General features: G+C 38.1%; 2 protein-coding genes across 4 annotated transcripts in view; one reads left to right on the top strand and one right to left on the bottom strand.

Annotated features, from left to right (window-relative positions):
* Window positions 1-11,953, top strand: part of LOC115218252 (nuclear pore complex protein Nup153) — a 51,443-nt gene extending 39,490 nt beyond the window's left edge. For both annotated transcript variants that reach the window (XM_029787997.2, XM_029787998.2), the window contains 5 exons: window positions 1,504-1,635; window positions 3,214-3,621; window positions 4,994-5,073; window positions 7,043-7,221; window positions 7,337-11,953. In XM_029787997.2, the coding sequence (XP_029643857.1) occupies window positions 1,504-1,635; window positions 3,214-3,621; window positions 4,994-5,073; window positions 7,043-7,221; window positions 7,337-7,412 (875 nt within the window). In that variant the 3' untranslated portion in view covers window positions 7,413-11,953. The remainder of the gene's footprint in view (window positions 1-1,503; window positions 1,636-3,213; window positions 3,622-4,993; window positions 5,074-7,042; window positions 7,222-7,336) is intronic.
* Window positions 11,954-12,724: 771 nt separating this feature from the next.
* The window catches only part of LOC115218253 (E3 ubiquitin-protein ligase MIB1), a 215,141-nt gene continuing 212,920 nt past the window's right edge, over window positions 12,725-14,945 (bottom strand). For both annotated transcript variants that reach the window (XM_029788000.2, XM_029788001.2), the window contains one exon: window positions 12,725-13,821. In XM_029788000.2, coding sequence (XP_029643860.1) covers window positions 13,681-13,821 — 141 coding nt within the window. In that variant the 3' untranslated portion in view covers window positions 12,725-13,680. The remainder of the gene's footprint in view (window positions 13,822-14,945) is intronic.

Raw genomic sequence — 14,945 nt, 5'->3', positions numbered from 1 at the left:
AGTTCGTTTATAATTCTCTACAGACTTTCACTGTATATCTCAGTTTCTCTGTTGCTATGTTACACTAGTATATCATGTTATATAGTTTTATGTTTATGAAGTAAATTGTTATATTACAGTAGTGTGTTGTGTTATAACTATATTATAGATGTTGTGTAAATAATATAGCTTTATGGAAAATATGCATAAGTGGGCTTGGCTTTATGATTGACTAACATACTAAATGCCCGTGTTAGTAACTCTTTCTCTCTACAAAGGTACTGCTCACCATAGTCTCTATCACAAGAGACTGTGAACCTATTCCTCATGTCCTCTTTGTAAAGCTTCAGGTGTGCATTATTGTACCCACTTCTACTCAACCATTTTCACTTTGTCTGCATCATCAAATCATTGTCCTCAAAGACTGCTCCATTGGATCAAACCGATGGGGGTCAGAGGGCACCAGACCCAGGCCGATCAATGGATGGGGGAACCACTGACCATTCCAATTTATGGCACAAAGATGTGTGTGGTTGCACATTGTCATGGTGAAGATGAATCGTTCTTGTTCAGTCACTTGCTCCTGTTTTCTCTAAGCTTTTTTGAGTGTCTGTACCACTCACTGTTCATACTATGGCCACATTCCGGAAAATCAAGAAGACTAATTAATGCCTATGTCAGTCAGCCAGTCAGTCTTTTCCCCCTGATTGTCACCATGTCTTTCAATACTGATCACTGACTCATTGACTTTTTAGGCCTTAGGAAGAGTACTATACAATTCCGTGGAGCAAACCTCATAAAGATATGCCCATATGTCATCTGCCACTAGATTGGGGGAAAAAAACGGTTTTCACTGGCTTCAAACACTTCCAATAGAACAGAGCAGACTTCCACCCTTCTCTTCAAATTGGGGATCAGCTACTTAGTTACCCTCTTTGCATACACTTTTCAATTCCCAAAGTCTTCCATTATCTTTTGTAATACATTGTGAGTAATCTGTCCACGCAAATCACTCCTATAGAACAATGATCCTCTGGAAATCTCTCTCTTGCTCTCTGCATTTTTTCCTGCAGCTGTTGATTAGCAAATGTTTGGGAAGTGTTGACTGCTTCAATCTCACTGGTTGAGCAGTGGGAGGCTGTGATGGCTAAAGGCACTTTTGACACATAATACTGAAATAGTGGAAGAGATAAGAGATTTCTCTGAGCTCGCATTAGGCAAGAAGTTGAAATTTGTTTGGCCCATGAGATGACATGGACCCTAAGTAAGGCATGTGTAAAATTTGGATGAAATCGTTTGTGTAGTTCTTGAGTTTTAGGGATTCACGCAAACAGACGGACACACATTCTCATCTTTATATACTGTATGTAGGTATCAATAGCCATACCATTGGCTTTATTACTGTGTGCTGGTCATTTCTCTGTGATGCCTAAACTGTATCCCACCATATCATGAGTCTGCTTCTCTCCCTGTTTCTGTACTAAACAAAATCTTGAACGTCTTCATTGAACATTTATTTTCCAGATGGACCGAGTGGAGCTAAACGTTCGGTGACCTCTGCTTCTGGCAACACAACAACACCTGCTGCTGACTTCAACTTCAGTGCTGCAGCTCAACCTAATGCTATTTTCTCTGGAGGATTTACTCCTTTCTCTGGTAAGTGCTTGTCTCATTGAAAACTTGTTATCAATCTTATCTATACGATTTCAATTGTAACCCCATCACAGATATGATATTATGGCTTTGCTTCTGCTGCTTGTTTGTTGAGCGAAGTGGTCTTCATCCCAGAGCTCGCAAGATCGCGCCTCAGGATTGTCTGTAGTGGAAGAAGTCCAAAACGTGGTCCTTTGCTATTCGTAAGGCCCGCAGAAGAGAAAGCAGGTCAACCCCCGACACCGAGAGCATCGACGGATGGATGAATGCGCATCCAGGCTCAGCGGTTGCGTAGGAAGTCGGGGACAAGAAACATGAGGAAAGATTACAACAGGGGTTGCCACCACCCCCTGCTGGAGCCTCATAGAGCTTTAGGTGTTTTCGCTCAATTAACACACACGACGCCCGGTCTGGGAATCGAAACCGCGATCCTCTGACCACAAGTCTGCTGCCCTAACCACTGGGCCATTGCACCTCCACTTGCTTCTGCTGCAGACTCCCACTCAGGAATATGTTATTGTTGTTCCAAATGAACAGGTATTTTATTTCCTCAGTCTCTTACTTCCGACATCACAGTTCTTACCTGTTCTAACAACTGAATATAAGGCTGCTGCTTATGCAGGCCCCCAGGGTTGTGGAAGCGCTTTAGGCTGATTTGGATTCTAGATTTCTGTGCCAACTCCAACATCTTGGCAAGTTGCTCTCTGCTTCAGTCCAACATATTCATGTTTTAATAATTCTTGGGAGGTATTGACTAAAAAAAGTCACTGCCATCTTTGAATCATGAAGGTCAACAAGCATCGTCATGTGGTCAAGTTCACTTTGTTATCACATTGTTCTGCACCTTGGGCAAGTATCTTCTATCATGACTTCAGCTTACCTAAACTTTGTAAGTGAAATTGGGTGGACAGAATTGATACAGATGCTCATTCAGTGGTAGCGTATCAATAGCCAAAGCACTTGGCTGTCAATGGTCCACTCTTGCCTACCAGTGACTCTCTACACATAGAAATATTGACTCTCCTCAACAGACTGTGTTAAGTCTTCAGTGGTTCCAGCATAAGTAAATCAATTATTGAGCTCACTAACTGATCAATTTTAATGAAATAACCGTATACATTTGCAAATAACATTAACCCTTTAGTATTTAAACCGGCCATATCCGGCCAAAATAGCTAATCTGTTTTATGTTCAAACTGACCAGATCCAGGCTCTCACACCTACCCTACAATGTTATTCTACATTAAGTAATTACACCATCAAGATCTTGAAGATATGAGATAATGCATGATTAATTCAAAATCAATGTGAATCAATAGGCATTATATTTGATAGAATAATCAGAACACTAAAGGGTTAATCTTGAATCTTAGCCAGTAGATGTGAGGATTTCATTTAATGGACATCAGAATAGACCAGAAAACAAAATCAATATGAAATTTTATTTCTTCAATAAAAAAAACAAAAAAACCAATTGCTTCTTCTCTTGAGCACAGCATTGTCATCTGGTTTAACCTGTGATGGAAACTGGTTTTAATTGTCTTTCGTTTAATGCATTGCTGTTTTATCTTTTATTTGCAGACTCTGCTAGTAAGAATCCTTTCTCTGCCACCACTACCAACAGCAGCACAGCTTCAAACAGCCAGCAGTTTCAATTTGGGAATTCCTTACCAGCGTTTGGTGTAATAAGTAGCAATAGTAGTAGTGGTAGTGGTGCCAACAGTGGTAGTAGCAGTACAACTGCTCCTTCAACGTTTACTTCTCCTGGCTTTAATTTCCCCTTGGCTCAGACGACTGCCGCAACCCCTACTGTTACCACTACTACTCAGTCAACCCCAGCTTTTGTGTTTGGCAGCCCAGCCTCTGCGGCCAGTTCTCCTGCTACTTTTGGGGCCGCGGCACCTTCATTTCCATTTAGACCAGCCAACCCAACACCACCATTGTTTAACAGCAAGCCTTTTAATGTAGCTACTACCACACCTGCAACAAGTAAGTAATCTGCAATTATGTCAGTTTAATTATCACCATTCAGCATCTTCCCATACTGCTATAGGAACTGGTTAAGCTGGAGAGCTGCACTAGGTTCTAATCTAATTTGGCATGGTTTCTACAGCTGGATACCCTTCCTAATGCCAACCACTCCAAGAGTGTAATGGATGCTTTTTATGTGACCTTGCTGTCTGCCACGACCATGGTTTCACTAGGCTTGATGAGTCTTCTCAAGCACAGCATATCGCCAGAGGTCTCGGATACTTATCAGCTCCATGAGGCCCAATTTTTGAAGGATGCTTTTTACATGCCACCGGCACGGGTGCCTGTTATATGATACCAGCATCAGCTGCGACTATGGTTCCACTTGGCTTGACAGGTCTTCTCAATCACAGCATTTTGCCAAAGGTCTCGGTCGCTTGTCATTGCCCGCTTGAGGCCCAGTGTTCGAAGATTGTGCTTCACCATCTCATCCCATGTCTTCTTGGGTCTACCTCTTCCACACTTAACCCGATATATTAAAATTCTTTGTCAGGTAGCTACAACCGAGATGCATCTCACAATGTTGTACCATGAATCTCTGCCCCTATTTGCTTTGGTAGATCGTTGATTTCATATTATGCATCTTTGTCGGTCATATTAATAAAGTTGTATGGTCTTCATCCTCCGCTCCATGAAAAGTTTCCAGATATTAACATCTGATATGGCCTGTTGTTAGCATGATAGCAACAGCCAACAAAACTTACCTTGCATCTAGCATTAATGGGTGGAATGTGTTCATAAATTTCCCCTTTGCTCTTAGCCTCACACTCTGAGATGCTTTGAACTTTCAAGATCTTGAAGCTTTTTCTTCATAATCCATGTTCCAGGTCCATAGCAAAAAGAAAATTGCTCTCTACCCATGCCCCAAAGAAGGCAAGCCTCACTGACTTTCAAATATTTCAGTGTGCATTTCTCTAAACCTGACAACCATGTAAATTAGACCTCACTGGCGTCACATAAAAAGCACCCGATCCACTTCAAAAAGTGGTTTGCCAAAACAGACAGGGGAGTCTGGTGCACTCCTCTGGTTTGCCAGTACCTGTCACTGTCCAACCCATGCCAGCATGGAAGATGGATTTTGAGTGAGTGCTTCGACAATATCACCAACACCACTCCATTTTATTTAAAGGATTTCCTGCAGAAAGACATTTTCATTAAAAAGTTCCATGCTCCAGTGGCTTTTTTATTGTTCATTAGTTATTAGTTATAAGGTTTTACTTCCTGGTTATAATGACACTGCAACACAACAATAATACTGCTGAACAATTACTGCCTCTGTTTTATCTCTGCTCCAACCTGAGATGCTAATTCTAGCTTTTGTTATTTTCAGCTAATTTTACCTCCAACCGTGGCTCTGAACCATTTAGCTTCCCCAATACCGGTGGTGTGTTTCAGTTTACTGGAAAGCAGGTAAGTACATGACCAACTTGGTTTCGTTTGTTTGTGTGGCTGGTTTCCTTATCAGTAATCCATCAAATCCTTGACATTTTACCTTTGTAGAATGTTACATTGCAAACGTATGTTGCAAATGGCCGGCAAGTGTGTTTGCATGATGCAAATGTAACTGGGGGACAACTAGCTTGACCAACTAACAACTGAAGTGATTGGGTCACTGAAGTTTAGCCATTGGGAGGTATAGTTGCTACTGGGAAATTTAATGAAAGATAGTCTACTTGTAATCTTGTCATCTCCGTAAGAATGTCTTTTAGCAAGGTTTTGCTCAGTGATGACCTAACTGAAGTTATGTTCTTGCCACTTAGTAAATGGCTGTGTTTGAGTTAGCTCAAGTTGACCAAAATTAAGAGTATGATAGAAGAAGGCTTGCTCTTCGTTCCGTAGAAGAAAAATTCAAATAGGACTATGTTAACACCAAAAATTACTTACATCAAAAAGGTACTGCTTTTTTTTTATGAAAATCCCTATTTTCTACGATTTTTTTACTGCTGTGTTGCCATTTTTCGGTGTATTTCAACCAGAAAAATGTTCACTTAAAGAGAATAACAAGCTACATAATGCAAAATTTTTACTTTTCAAAAATTCCAATTCTAAAGGGTCGAAACAAACCTGAGCAACGCTGGGCGATACTGCTAGTCATGTATATAAACGAGGGAAAATAGATCTGAAGAGATTGTAGATATTCTAGAGGGGAACCAAATGGATGTTTGCTGTGTTCAGGTGGGAAGTTGGTCAGCAACAACTCTAGAGTGAGTGAAGTGCTAGTAGAAAATGGATTATAGAAAAGGTAACTGAGATAGCCAGGTATGCGACAAAATGACGAATCCTAGGCGACACAACAGCAGCAGTATATCCCCTTTGTGGTCCCCAGTCGGGACTGACTGGTGCAAAAGGATCGTTTTTATGACTTTCAGATTGCATCTGAATAATATTGACCTCATTACCCTGGCTTGTGACTTTAATCGACATGTTAGATAAAAACCAAGATGGTTACTCTGTGCCGTGGGACAAAAAACTGAAGATAGGTCGAAGTTCTTGGAGTTCCCTCACACAAGGGACCTAACCATTTATAACAGAAATTTCAGGAAAGTGATTAATCATCTACCACTTAGGTGAACAATATATTTATGCGGACTACATGTGAAGACCTGTAAGGCATTTTTATTTTACCTGAGACAATAGTAAACAAAAGTGTATGATATCCATGGGGGCAGCTTATGATGGAGGTATGTTGGATTGTTGGTTTGGTTGTGGAATAGTATTATAACACATCCTTTTGATACATATGTCCATACACACATACATCATCATCATCTTTTAACGTCCGCTTTCCATGCTAGCATGGGTTGAACGATTTCACTGAGGACTGGCGAACCAGATGGCTGCACTGAGCTGGACATTTGTATTATCATCAATGTTTAATAATAATTTATCCATGTTAGTGAGAATTAGGTTTGTGTCTTTGTCCTGGCATCGAGTCATCTTTCTAAACTTAATAGTAATTGTTAATATAAAAGAATACTCAGTGGCTGAAGACTTTTCTAGAAGACACTTTTCTCTTTCGTGTGTAAGTTTATATATACATAATGTGTGTGTGTGTGGATATGTTTGTATGCTAATGTAATTTTGTTTTATAATTGTTATTAGACAAGTTAATTAGTGTAAACCTATTTAATTCATGGACGTGGAAGAAAAATCTGTAAACCAATAGTCATTGTTTATTTTCCTGGCAAGTACGGGAGACAACTCTGAACATGTTTCGGTCTTATTTTGACCATATCAATGAAACTTGCTCTTCAGCATACTTATGGAAATAGCAATAATTAACTGATTAGTATAGAAAGAAAATTTTTTTCAAGGCTAAATAATGTTGTTGTCTGTGCAACGTGACAGTAATCAAGATGTTCTTTCTCTTTTCAATCAGCCAAGTGACAATACTACTACTGCTGCTACTACTGCTGTGAATAGTAATTTGTTCCAGTTTGGTCAGACCCCTTCTACAAACACAAATCCCGGTCCTCTGGGTACTGGAACATCAGCAGGGTTCCAGTTCAATGCAACCCCCCCAAATTTCAATTTTACTTCTGGAGGATTCACATTCAGGTAAGTTTCTTTTTTTTTTATCTTCATTTACTTTGCCTCCTCTTCTACTCTTCTTCTTCCTCTTCCTCCTCACCACCTTGAAGTTACATAATTCTGGTTTCCTTTGTTGTTTCAGTGGCAACAGTGACAGCTCTCAACCCCAGAGTGGCCGTGTTGTGAAGAAAGCCATCAGAAGAACCCGGAAAGTGTAACAACAGCTGCTGCTGTGATGAGGGAACATTCCGATAGAACATTGAAAAGTCTGGTGGCACCTCTCCTACTCCAGCTGGGCCACACAGCAGTTAAAACTCTTTTAGACAAAACAATTAAATTATCAGGTGATACCCCCCTCCCCATCTCACTCTCCCTCTCTTTGTAATTTTTATTCTTTCTGTAACTTCCTGTAAATTCTCAAACTTAGTCTCCTCTTCCTCTCCCCGTCCCGCCTCACACACCGCTGTCAGCTTCCTTTTCTTGCTTCTCAACATCACACACAGGCTGTCAGCTTCTTCTCCTCCTCCTCCTCTCCACCCCACCCCCACTCTCCTACTATTCCTTACATCATTTACATACGGACATGGAACACCCAAGATGTGGAGATCTGTTTTTGACAGAAAGAAATTTGTAAATAAACATTATCTGAACATTTTAAACCTTTTTAACTGTAGAATCTGTTTCTTAATGAATCGATCTTCTCAAAAAAAAAAAAAAGAGTCCTGAGAAATCAGAAACGTTTTTATCGCCCTCCTCCCCACCCCTCTTATCATTTGTCAATATTTCAACTTATTTAATCCCTGCTTCCTTCCTCATCCCTCTGCAGCTACTTCCGTTCTCTTTTGTCGTTTGTATCTACACTTTTATTTTCGTGCTTATTATTACTGGCTACCTCTTCAGTCTTATTGCTTGGCAACTACCTTACGTGTCACGCTATATTTCTACGTCTATGTGCTTGTTTCAGTTTCAGTATACATGTGCTTGTGTCGTATATACTTATATATAATGTATATTATTTATCATCATCATTTGACATCCATGTTCCATGCATGTGTGTTACATTTAATATATGTCCCCTCATCATCATCATCGCCATTATTCATGCTCGACTGGGTTGGTTAGCCCTTCTCTAGCACAGTGTCTCGTCACTGATAAGGAAACCAGCCACACAAACCTTTTTAGAATTTAACCTTCTGAGATCAACCCTCACCACTTGTCATGTCTTCCTAGGTTTTCCCTCCCAATACACTACATGTTCATATCAGGTCAGTCTTTCTTGCACTCTACGTCTGGTTCTGCGTATACCATTTTCCCTCATTCATACACACCAGCATTAAATATCCTTTAGAGCATACTTACTTCATTTCTTTCCAGCCTTCATACATCCTCTCTTCATTCAATGCATGTTTCTCTACCATGCAGCGTTGTATTATACAATCTGATGGCAAAAACAACCTCTTTGTAGCCAATAGATGTAATAGTTTCTTGTATTTTTTTTGCTACTCATTCTGACTACTATGCTTTCAGTAATCTCTCCTTCACTGCTACTTTAGTCAAATAGGTAACAAGAATTCTCAAATACTTCTAGAGTATTCGACCGCATCTTATAGTAGCATCTCTGTTCTTGGTCTTCTTAGCATTAATTAGGGTGAAGAGTGACACTTTCATTACATATGCACTTTTCACTAGTAAGGTCTTCTTTCTACTAGCACGCTGCTCTGTAATGCAGTCTCTCTCATCGGAGAGCATTGACCAACCTCTTGCTTTCAGTTTCTCTCTTTGCTTAGTACATCTTCTGTTGCCCCCCATTCCCACTCTTTATTCCATTCTTTCCGGCTCTATCTACTTTACCATTCTAGCGTCCTTTCACTTTTTTGTCTGGCTGGACTATTAGTACATTCACTAATCTGGTCTATGGCTTGCATCAAGTTGTCTTGTATGTCGAAGGACTCTGTTAGGATTCCGTTTCTCCGTGTCATATAGTACTACTTTAAACCTACATCTGGCTCAGAGATCACTTGGCTTCTCCAGATTGTTTTTGTCAGTGTTAGGATGTGTGTTTGCCTGACTGGTAGGAGACCAGCCATGATCCTCTCGGTTGCCTACCATGTCTCAAACACAGTAAAATACAGGGGGTTCTTTTGATCATGTCAGTCCTGTTTGTAGTGTATATGCAAAGGCTACCATTGTTGTCTACGTTATTCTCTCTGATTACCTGAGTTGCTTTAATCATTTGTTTGCCAACAGTATACCTGCTCCACCCATCTGTGTGAGAGTATAATACACACACACACACACACTAGCATGGAAAAATAGATGTATGATGATGATGCACAAATAGTTTTTTTCTTTTGTTTGTTTGTTTTTAACTATCAAATATTTTGCTGTAAACTCCTTTATGTCGTTCTGTGAATTGCTTGCGGAAAGCTTCTAAATTCTTGTTTCATTTTTAACCATGCTTTGGCTTCTGCTTTCCAATTTTAACTCACCAACCAGCTGCATATTTTGTTGGGTGGAGGGTGTCTGCATATTACACACACAACCACCCTATTTCTAACCATTCAGCTCTTAGACCATCTATGATCCTCATAAAACCACTGTTTAAAAAAAAAAAAAAAAAGTTGGTAGTTTAATATTATTAGTTCTGCCTCCAGGTTGTTTCTCGTTAGATTCCATGCTAGACTAAATCCCTGATTGCAGCTAGTATTCTATTTAATATAGAAACCACATAATTGCAATGTTCATCATCAGTAAATAATTATTTAAACTAAAACTATTCAGCCACTTATATTGAACTTTTCCAATGTGGAGGTTTAATGTGCTTCAAGAAAGAATATTTCATTGAAAATCTCGTTCTCACCCAAAAACTAATTTTAATTAAACAGTTCTGGTTATTTCTGGTCTAAACTTGTTTCCACCTTGTCGCTGTTACCCTTTTAACTTTCGCTAAAAACAACTGAAATTTGAGGCTTTTTATTTGATTCCTATTATTTTAGTCCCCTCTCCCACCAACTTAGATTAAAATAACCAAAAAAAAAAGACCCCTTAAATATTTAGCTTGTATTTTTTAAACTATGCTTTATAATATAACTATGGCCAAGTCATATAATTTGTGTGTGTGATTGGTGTATCTGTTCAATTAAAGCAGCTGCCACCTCTGTCGAGCTAAAACAGATTTGTCATTTCTGCTGACACTTAGATAAACTGAACAGAACTTTAAAGTGACTTAGCTTCCTGGAGTTGCGTCTAGCTACTGAAATTTCCTCTTTCCTCTCTTGTAGACAACAACACTATTTGTAAGTTAAGGTCGAACAATTGTAAAAACCATCAACAGCATTTTTATTGCTGCTGTGAATTTACGTGTAACGTCAACTTCCAGAATATTTGTAACACGCATCCAATGGCACTACATTACTTACTGTACATAGTTACTAAAACTTTTGCTGCTCACTATTTCTCTACAATTAGCTTCATGAAGGGGTGAAATCTTCATATACTTTGCACTAATATTTTTTAAAATATATATACATCAATAATTCCCCCCTCCATTCTAACTGTGACTTTGGCCATATGTATTGTATATAATTTTATCTCAGCAGGTCGATGACAAATATCTGTAGCAACTTCATTCTCCTGTGGAGAAATTATTCAACATTTGGGAAGATTAAAACTGCTTGTCAGTGCAGTATTTAGCACTAATTTGTGAATACTTGACTCTTTTTGAAGTCTCAAGACCATTTTCGGTTGGTAATTGATGTAAGATGTTCACAGATCTTTTGACTACTTTCTGTGAGGGACATTTCAGACAAAATTTATTCTTTCAATGAAAATTATTTTATAGAGAATCTATCAACTTCCATAGACTTGTCTGCATTATTTCAGTTCTTGCTTCTATTTTACCATTATATCTATTATTCTCTCAGAGGATTGAAAGTTTCATTAAGAATTGGTCAGACTAATTTAATTTTAAACAAGTCTCATTAGTTGAAGTGAATGTGATACATAATACATCTCTAACTGCCCAAAGATGGTCTACAATGTTTAAATACACACCAAGGTCTTTGCTTCGGTATTCCTTCTACTTTGGTTTTCTCTGTACATTTACCAGTTCTACACATCATGTTTAATTAAATAGGATTACATTCTACTTTCATAATGTCTCTCTCTCTCTATTTTATAAGCCTTTTATAAATTCTTTAGCACAGTCAGTATTTTCTATTAAGTCAAAACATTCCTTTGGTTTTTAATGTCGCCCTTATTATCACTAATACCTCTCCTTTCTCTCCTCTAGAGAAAAATAATACAGGCAAAGACCTTGGTTTAATATAAATTCGGAAACAGATTGCTTACATTTATGAATTTTTGGTAAAATTGCCAATGTTATATTTTTATCCAAATTTTAAGCTGTGATATTTGTCATCTGCAAAATTTATCATTGTATTCATGTTTGTTTGCAGAATTTCACAGATATAATCAGAAGCCTGGCCTTTTTCCCCCCCAAAGCCTGGCCCTATTTCAGTAAGGCTACATTAGCCAACCCCAAAATTTATTATAAAAATCATTTTCAGGAATTCAAAAACAGAAAAAAAAAAGACTTTAAAGTTCTATTTTTACACATTTGGATGCATGAAGAATGGATGTGTGAAATTCTGCTGAAGACAGGCTCTTATTGTGCTCTGTTTAAGGTGTCATGTGGTGGAAGATTGAGGCATACAAACTGATCACTATGCTATTGTGACATTAAACTATGTAAGCCACCGTCTGTGTCTCTTATTATTTCGTCTTTTCGTTGTGTTACCCCTTTTATCTTGGGTTAAGATTTTAATACATTTTACAATGACAGGGGCTGTTGTAATTCAACCCAGCTATGAAACATGTCATTCACAGTGACTCCTAGATTCAAGGGGTTTTTTTCTCTTTTCTTTTTTCAAAGAAATGTTTAAAAAAAAAAACAATTTTTTTGAAATCTAAAATTGATATTTATTGTAATGAAGTAGGTTTTTTTTTTATATATATATATATATATTTCTTTGGATCTGTTGCTTTGCAACCGTCCAGTGTAATGGGGGGTTACAGAAGATTGTATGTAGAATTATAGGATCTATATTTCATTATAGATTACCATCTTTCAAGTATAATAATGTGAGTATTATTAAGGAGAGAGAGAAATGGTCACTCTCTCTCACGCATTTCCATAATTATAGATTGCTAAGATAAATTCTTATCTTCCAACATATCTAATTTCCATAAACATGAGAATGATATTGTGTGAGATACATGCTTTTCTGACAGGTATTAATTAACGTCAAATGAAGTGAAACAGAAAATGAAAAGTAGAGAGCTCTTCACAAGCCTGTCTACCATAATTAGCCAAAATAACTGGAAACGTCTAAGCTACAATTTTTCAGAAAAGAGACAAGGCTTATTAGTTGTATGCTTCTATTCCAGGAATACAAGTGGAAGACGTTATACAACTAAATTATATTTCGGAACTAAAACATAAAAATCTATATTTAAAAGTTTGCTTTTGTTTTTAATGTAATAGTTTGCTCAATAAGTTTTGAGGATATATTTAAAATTATGGACATGATTTGATCCTGTGTGACTTAGAATAATGAGACAACATTCTAGAGTCTGTGACAGGGGATGGAATAATCTTTTCTTCTGAATAAAATGTGTTTTTTTTTAAGAGTTGCATTATTTTTAGGAATATTTATCAAATGTAACAAGAATAGAACAACCATAGATGCCATTGAAGCCAAACTTGTTTATAAGAGAAATATGGAAGTTCAGGTGCTTATGTTTTACCGAAAAGAATTGGAGGAGGTGGGGTTACAAGACAATAACTGACAATGTTTTTCAAGTAAAAACTGAAGAACACAATCTGATTCTTTAAAACTTGGGGGTCATAGCAGATATTTGAAAAGTTAAGTCCCTTTTTTTTTTGTTTTGTTTTTTTCCGGCAGAGGTGCTGAGTTTAAGGTACATGTGGACAGTTTCAAGACTAGGGGTACACATGTGTGGGCAGGTTCAAGACTAGGGGTTCACGCGTGGACAGTCTCAAGACTAAAGAGGTACACACACACGGCAGTTTTAGCTGACTGGTGGTCAGTATCAACACTAAAGAGAGAGAGAGGGGGGGATGCACTCAAAGAAACTGTAAAACAGATGAGAATCAGACTAAATCACCATGACAATTGTCGCAAAGATCAAAGAGTGAAAGATTAAATAAGAAAATCAAAGCTGGACAGACTGTTGCAAGAACAACATTTAGAAGCAGGAGAGATTTGAAGGGTCAGAAGGTGGAAGATATAAATCTAAAAGATTACGCAGCAAAACGTCTTGAATAGCAAGTTGTAACCAAACCTCCCCTATTTATATATTTTTTTTTTCTTTTGTCAAAAAAATCCCGTTTGCATTATTATCCCTTCTCATCCTTTTTTGCTACAGGGGAGCCCTGACACGAGAAAGTCAGTTCAAAGGGAATCAATAGAGAAGGATTCTTTTCTCGACAGCCTTGCGACATATTGGACACTCGGCCATACGGTCACCACACATCTGGCAGGTTCCGTGGCCACACAGGAAGATCATGTTCTTTAGTCGATCCATACACACTGGACAGCAAGTCTGAAATAGCAAAGACAAGAATAAAATAAGAAAATTTTAGAACACTGGCACAGGGTCAGACTTGCCTGACAAAAGGTTCACACAGCACTAAATCCAAATCACGTAACTAATTAGTCTAAATGGTTTTGAGAAGATATAATACCACTGAATTAGATGCAATGTATTACTGGTATCTTTTGTTGGTGTTGTAGAGACAAAATGTAAATATCAGAGAAGTTCACTGTTATCCAGTGTTTGACACACGGCAGAGATATTTACGCAGACAATTTATCAAGAATTTTTTAAATATATTTACCATTAAGCAAAAATAAATAAGAGAAAAACTAAAATTATTATAATATTTGGTGACAGCTTTGAGAGATTGAAACTTGAGAATATGTTCGTGGTTAATAAATGACAACTTAAAAAGTCCCAGTTGAGATGAAAGAGAGCAGAGTAAGCTCCCTTGCCTAGGGAATCCTACCACAACATCGCCATTGTAATCATACATGGAAGGAAGTTGTTGAGGTTGATTTTTGATGGTTGGATACCCTTCGTGTTGCCAGCCGTCCCCGCATTTCCCCATGGCCAGACATTTTTTCGTGGAAGAACGAAAACAAAGGATACCTGCTTGTATGGTAGTGGTGGTCATTTACGACTATCAAGTGATGTCAAGACAAGGAAACAGTAACATATATACACATACGATGGGCTTCTTTCAGTTTCCATCTACCAAACCCACCCACAAGGCTTTGTCAGCTTGGGAGGGGGGGATAGCTGACATCTGCCCAAGGCACAAAATGAAATTGAACCTGAAACAATGGTTACCAATCAAACTTAACCATCCAGCAATGCCTGTGCCTTAATATGTTAATAGAAACTAGGTTTGTACTGCACAAAGATCGTTAGTATGGGAGTCAGGAAAAGGGAAGGCATCTGCCTGCTTCTTCCTCTTAACTATAGTGACTTTTGATCAGATGATCAAATGTACTTTCAACATCACAACCACTGTACCTCATAATAAACTATATACTACTGTAGACACCCTGCTGAGCACTGATTGCTGTAGCACCCTTTTTTTTTCTAGCAGACAGTATTTTCCAGTGGGATAACACTACATTATTATATTCATTTCTACTCGAGGT

The sequence above is a fragment of the Octopus sinensis genome, linkage group LG13 (assembly GCF_006345805.1).
Source record: "Octopus sinensis linkage group LG13, ASM634580v1, whole genome shotgun sequence".
NCBI classification, from domain to species: domain Eukaryota; kingdom Metazoa; phylum Mollusca; class Cephalopoda; order Octopoda; family Octopodidae; genus Octopus; species Octopus sinensis.
The sequence above is the reverse complement of the archived record's forward strand: the minus strand, read 5'-3'. Positions and strand labels throughout refer to the sequence as shown.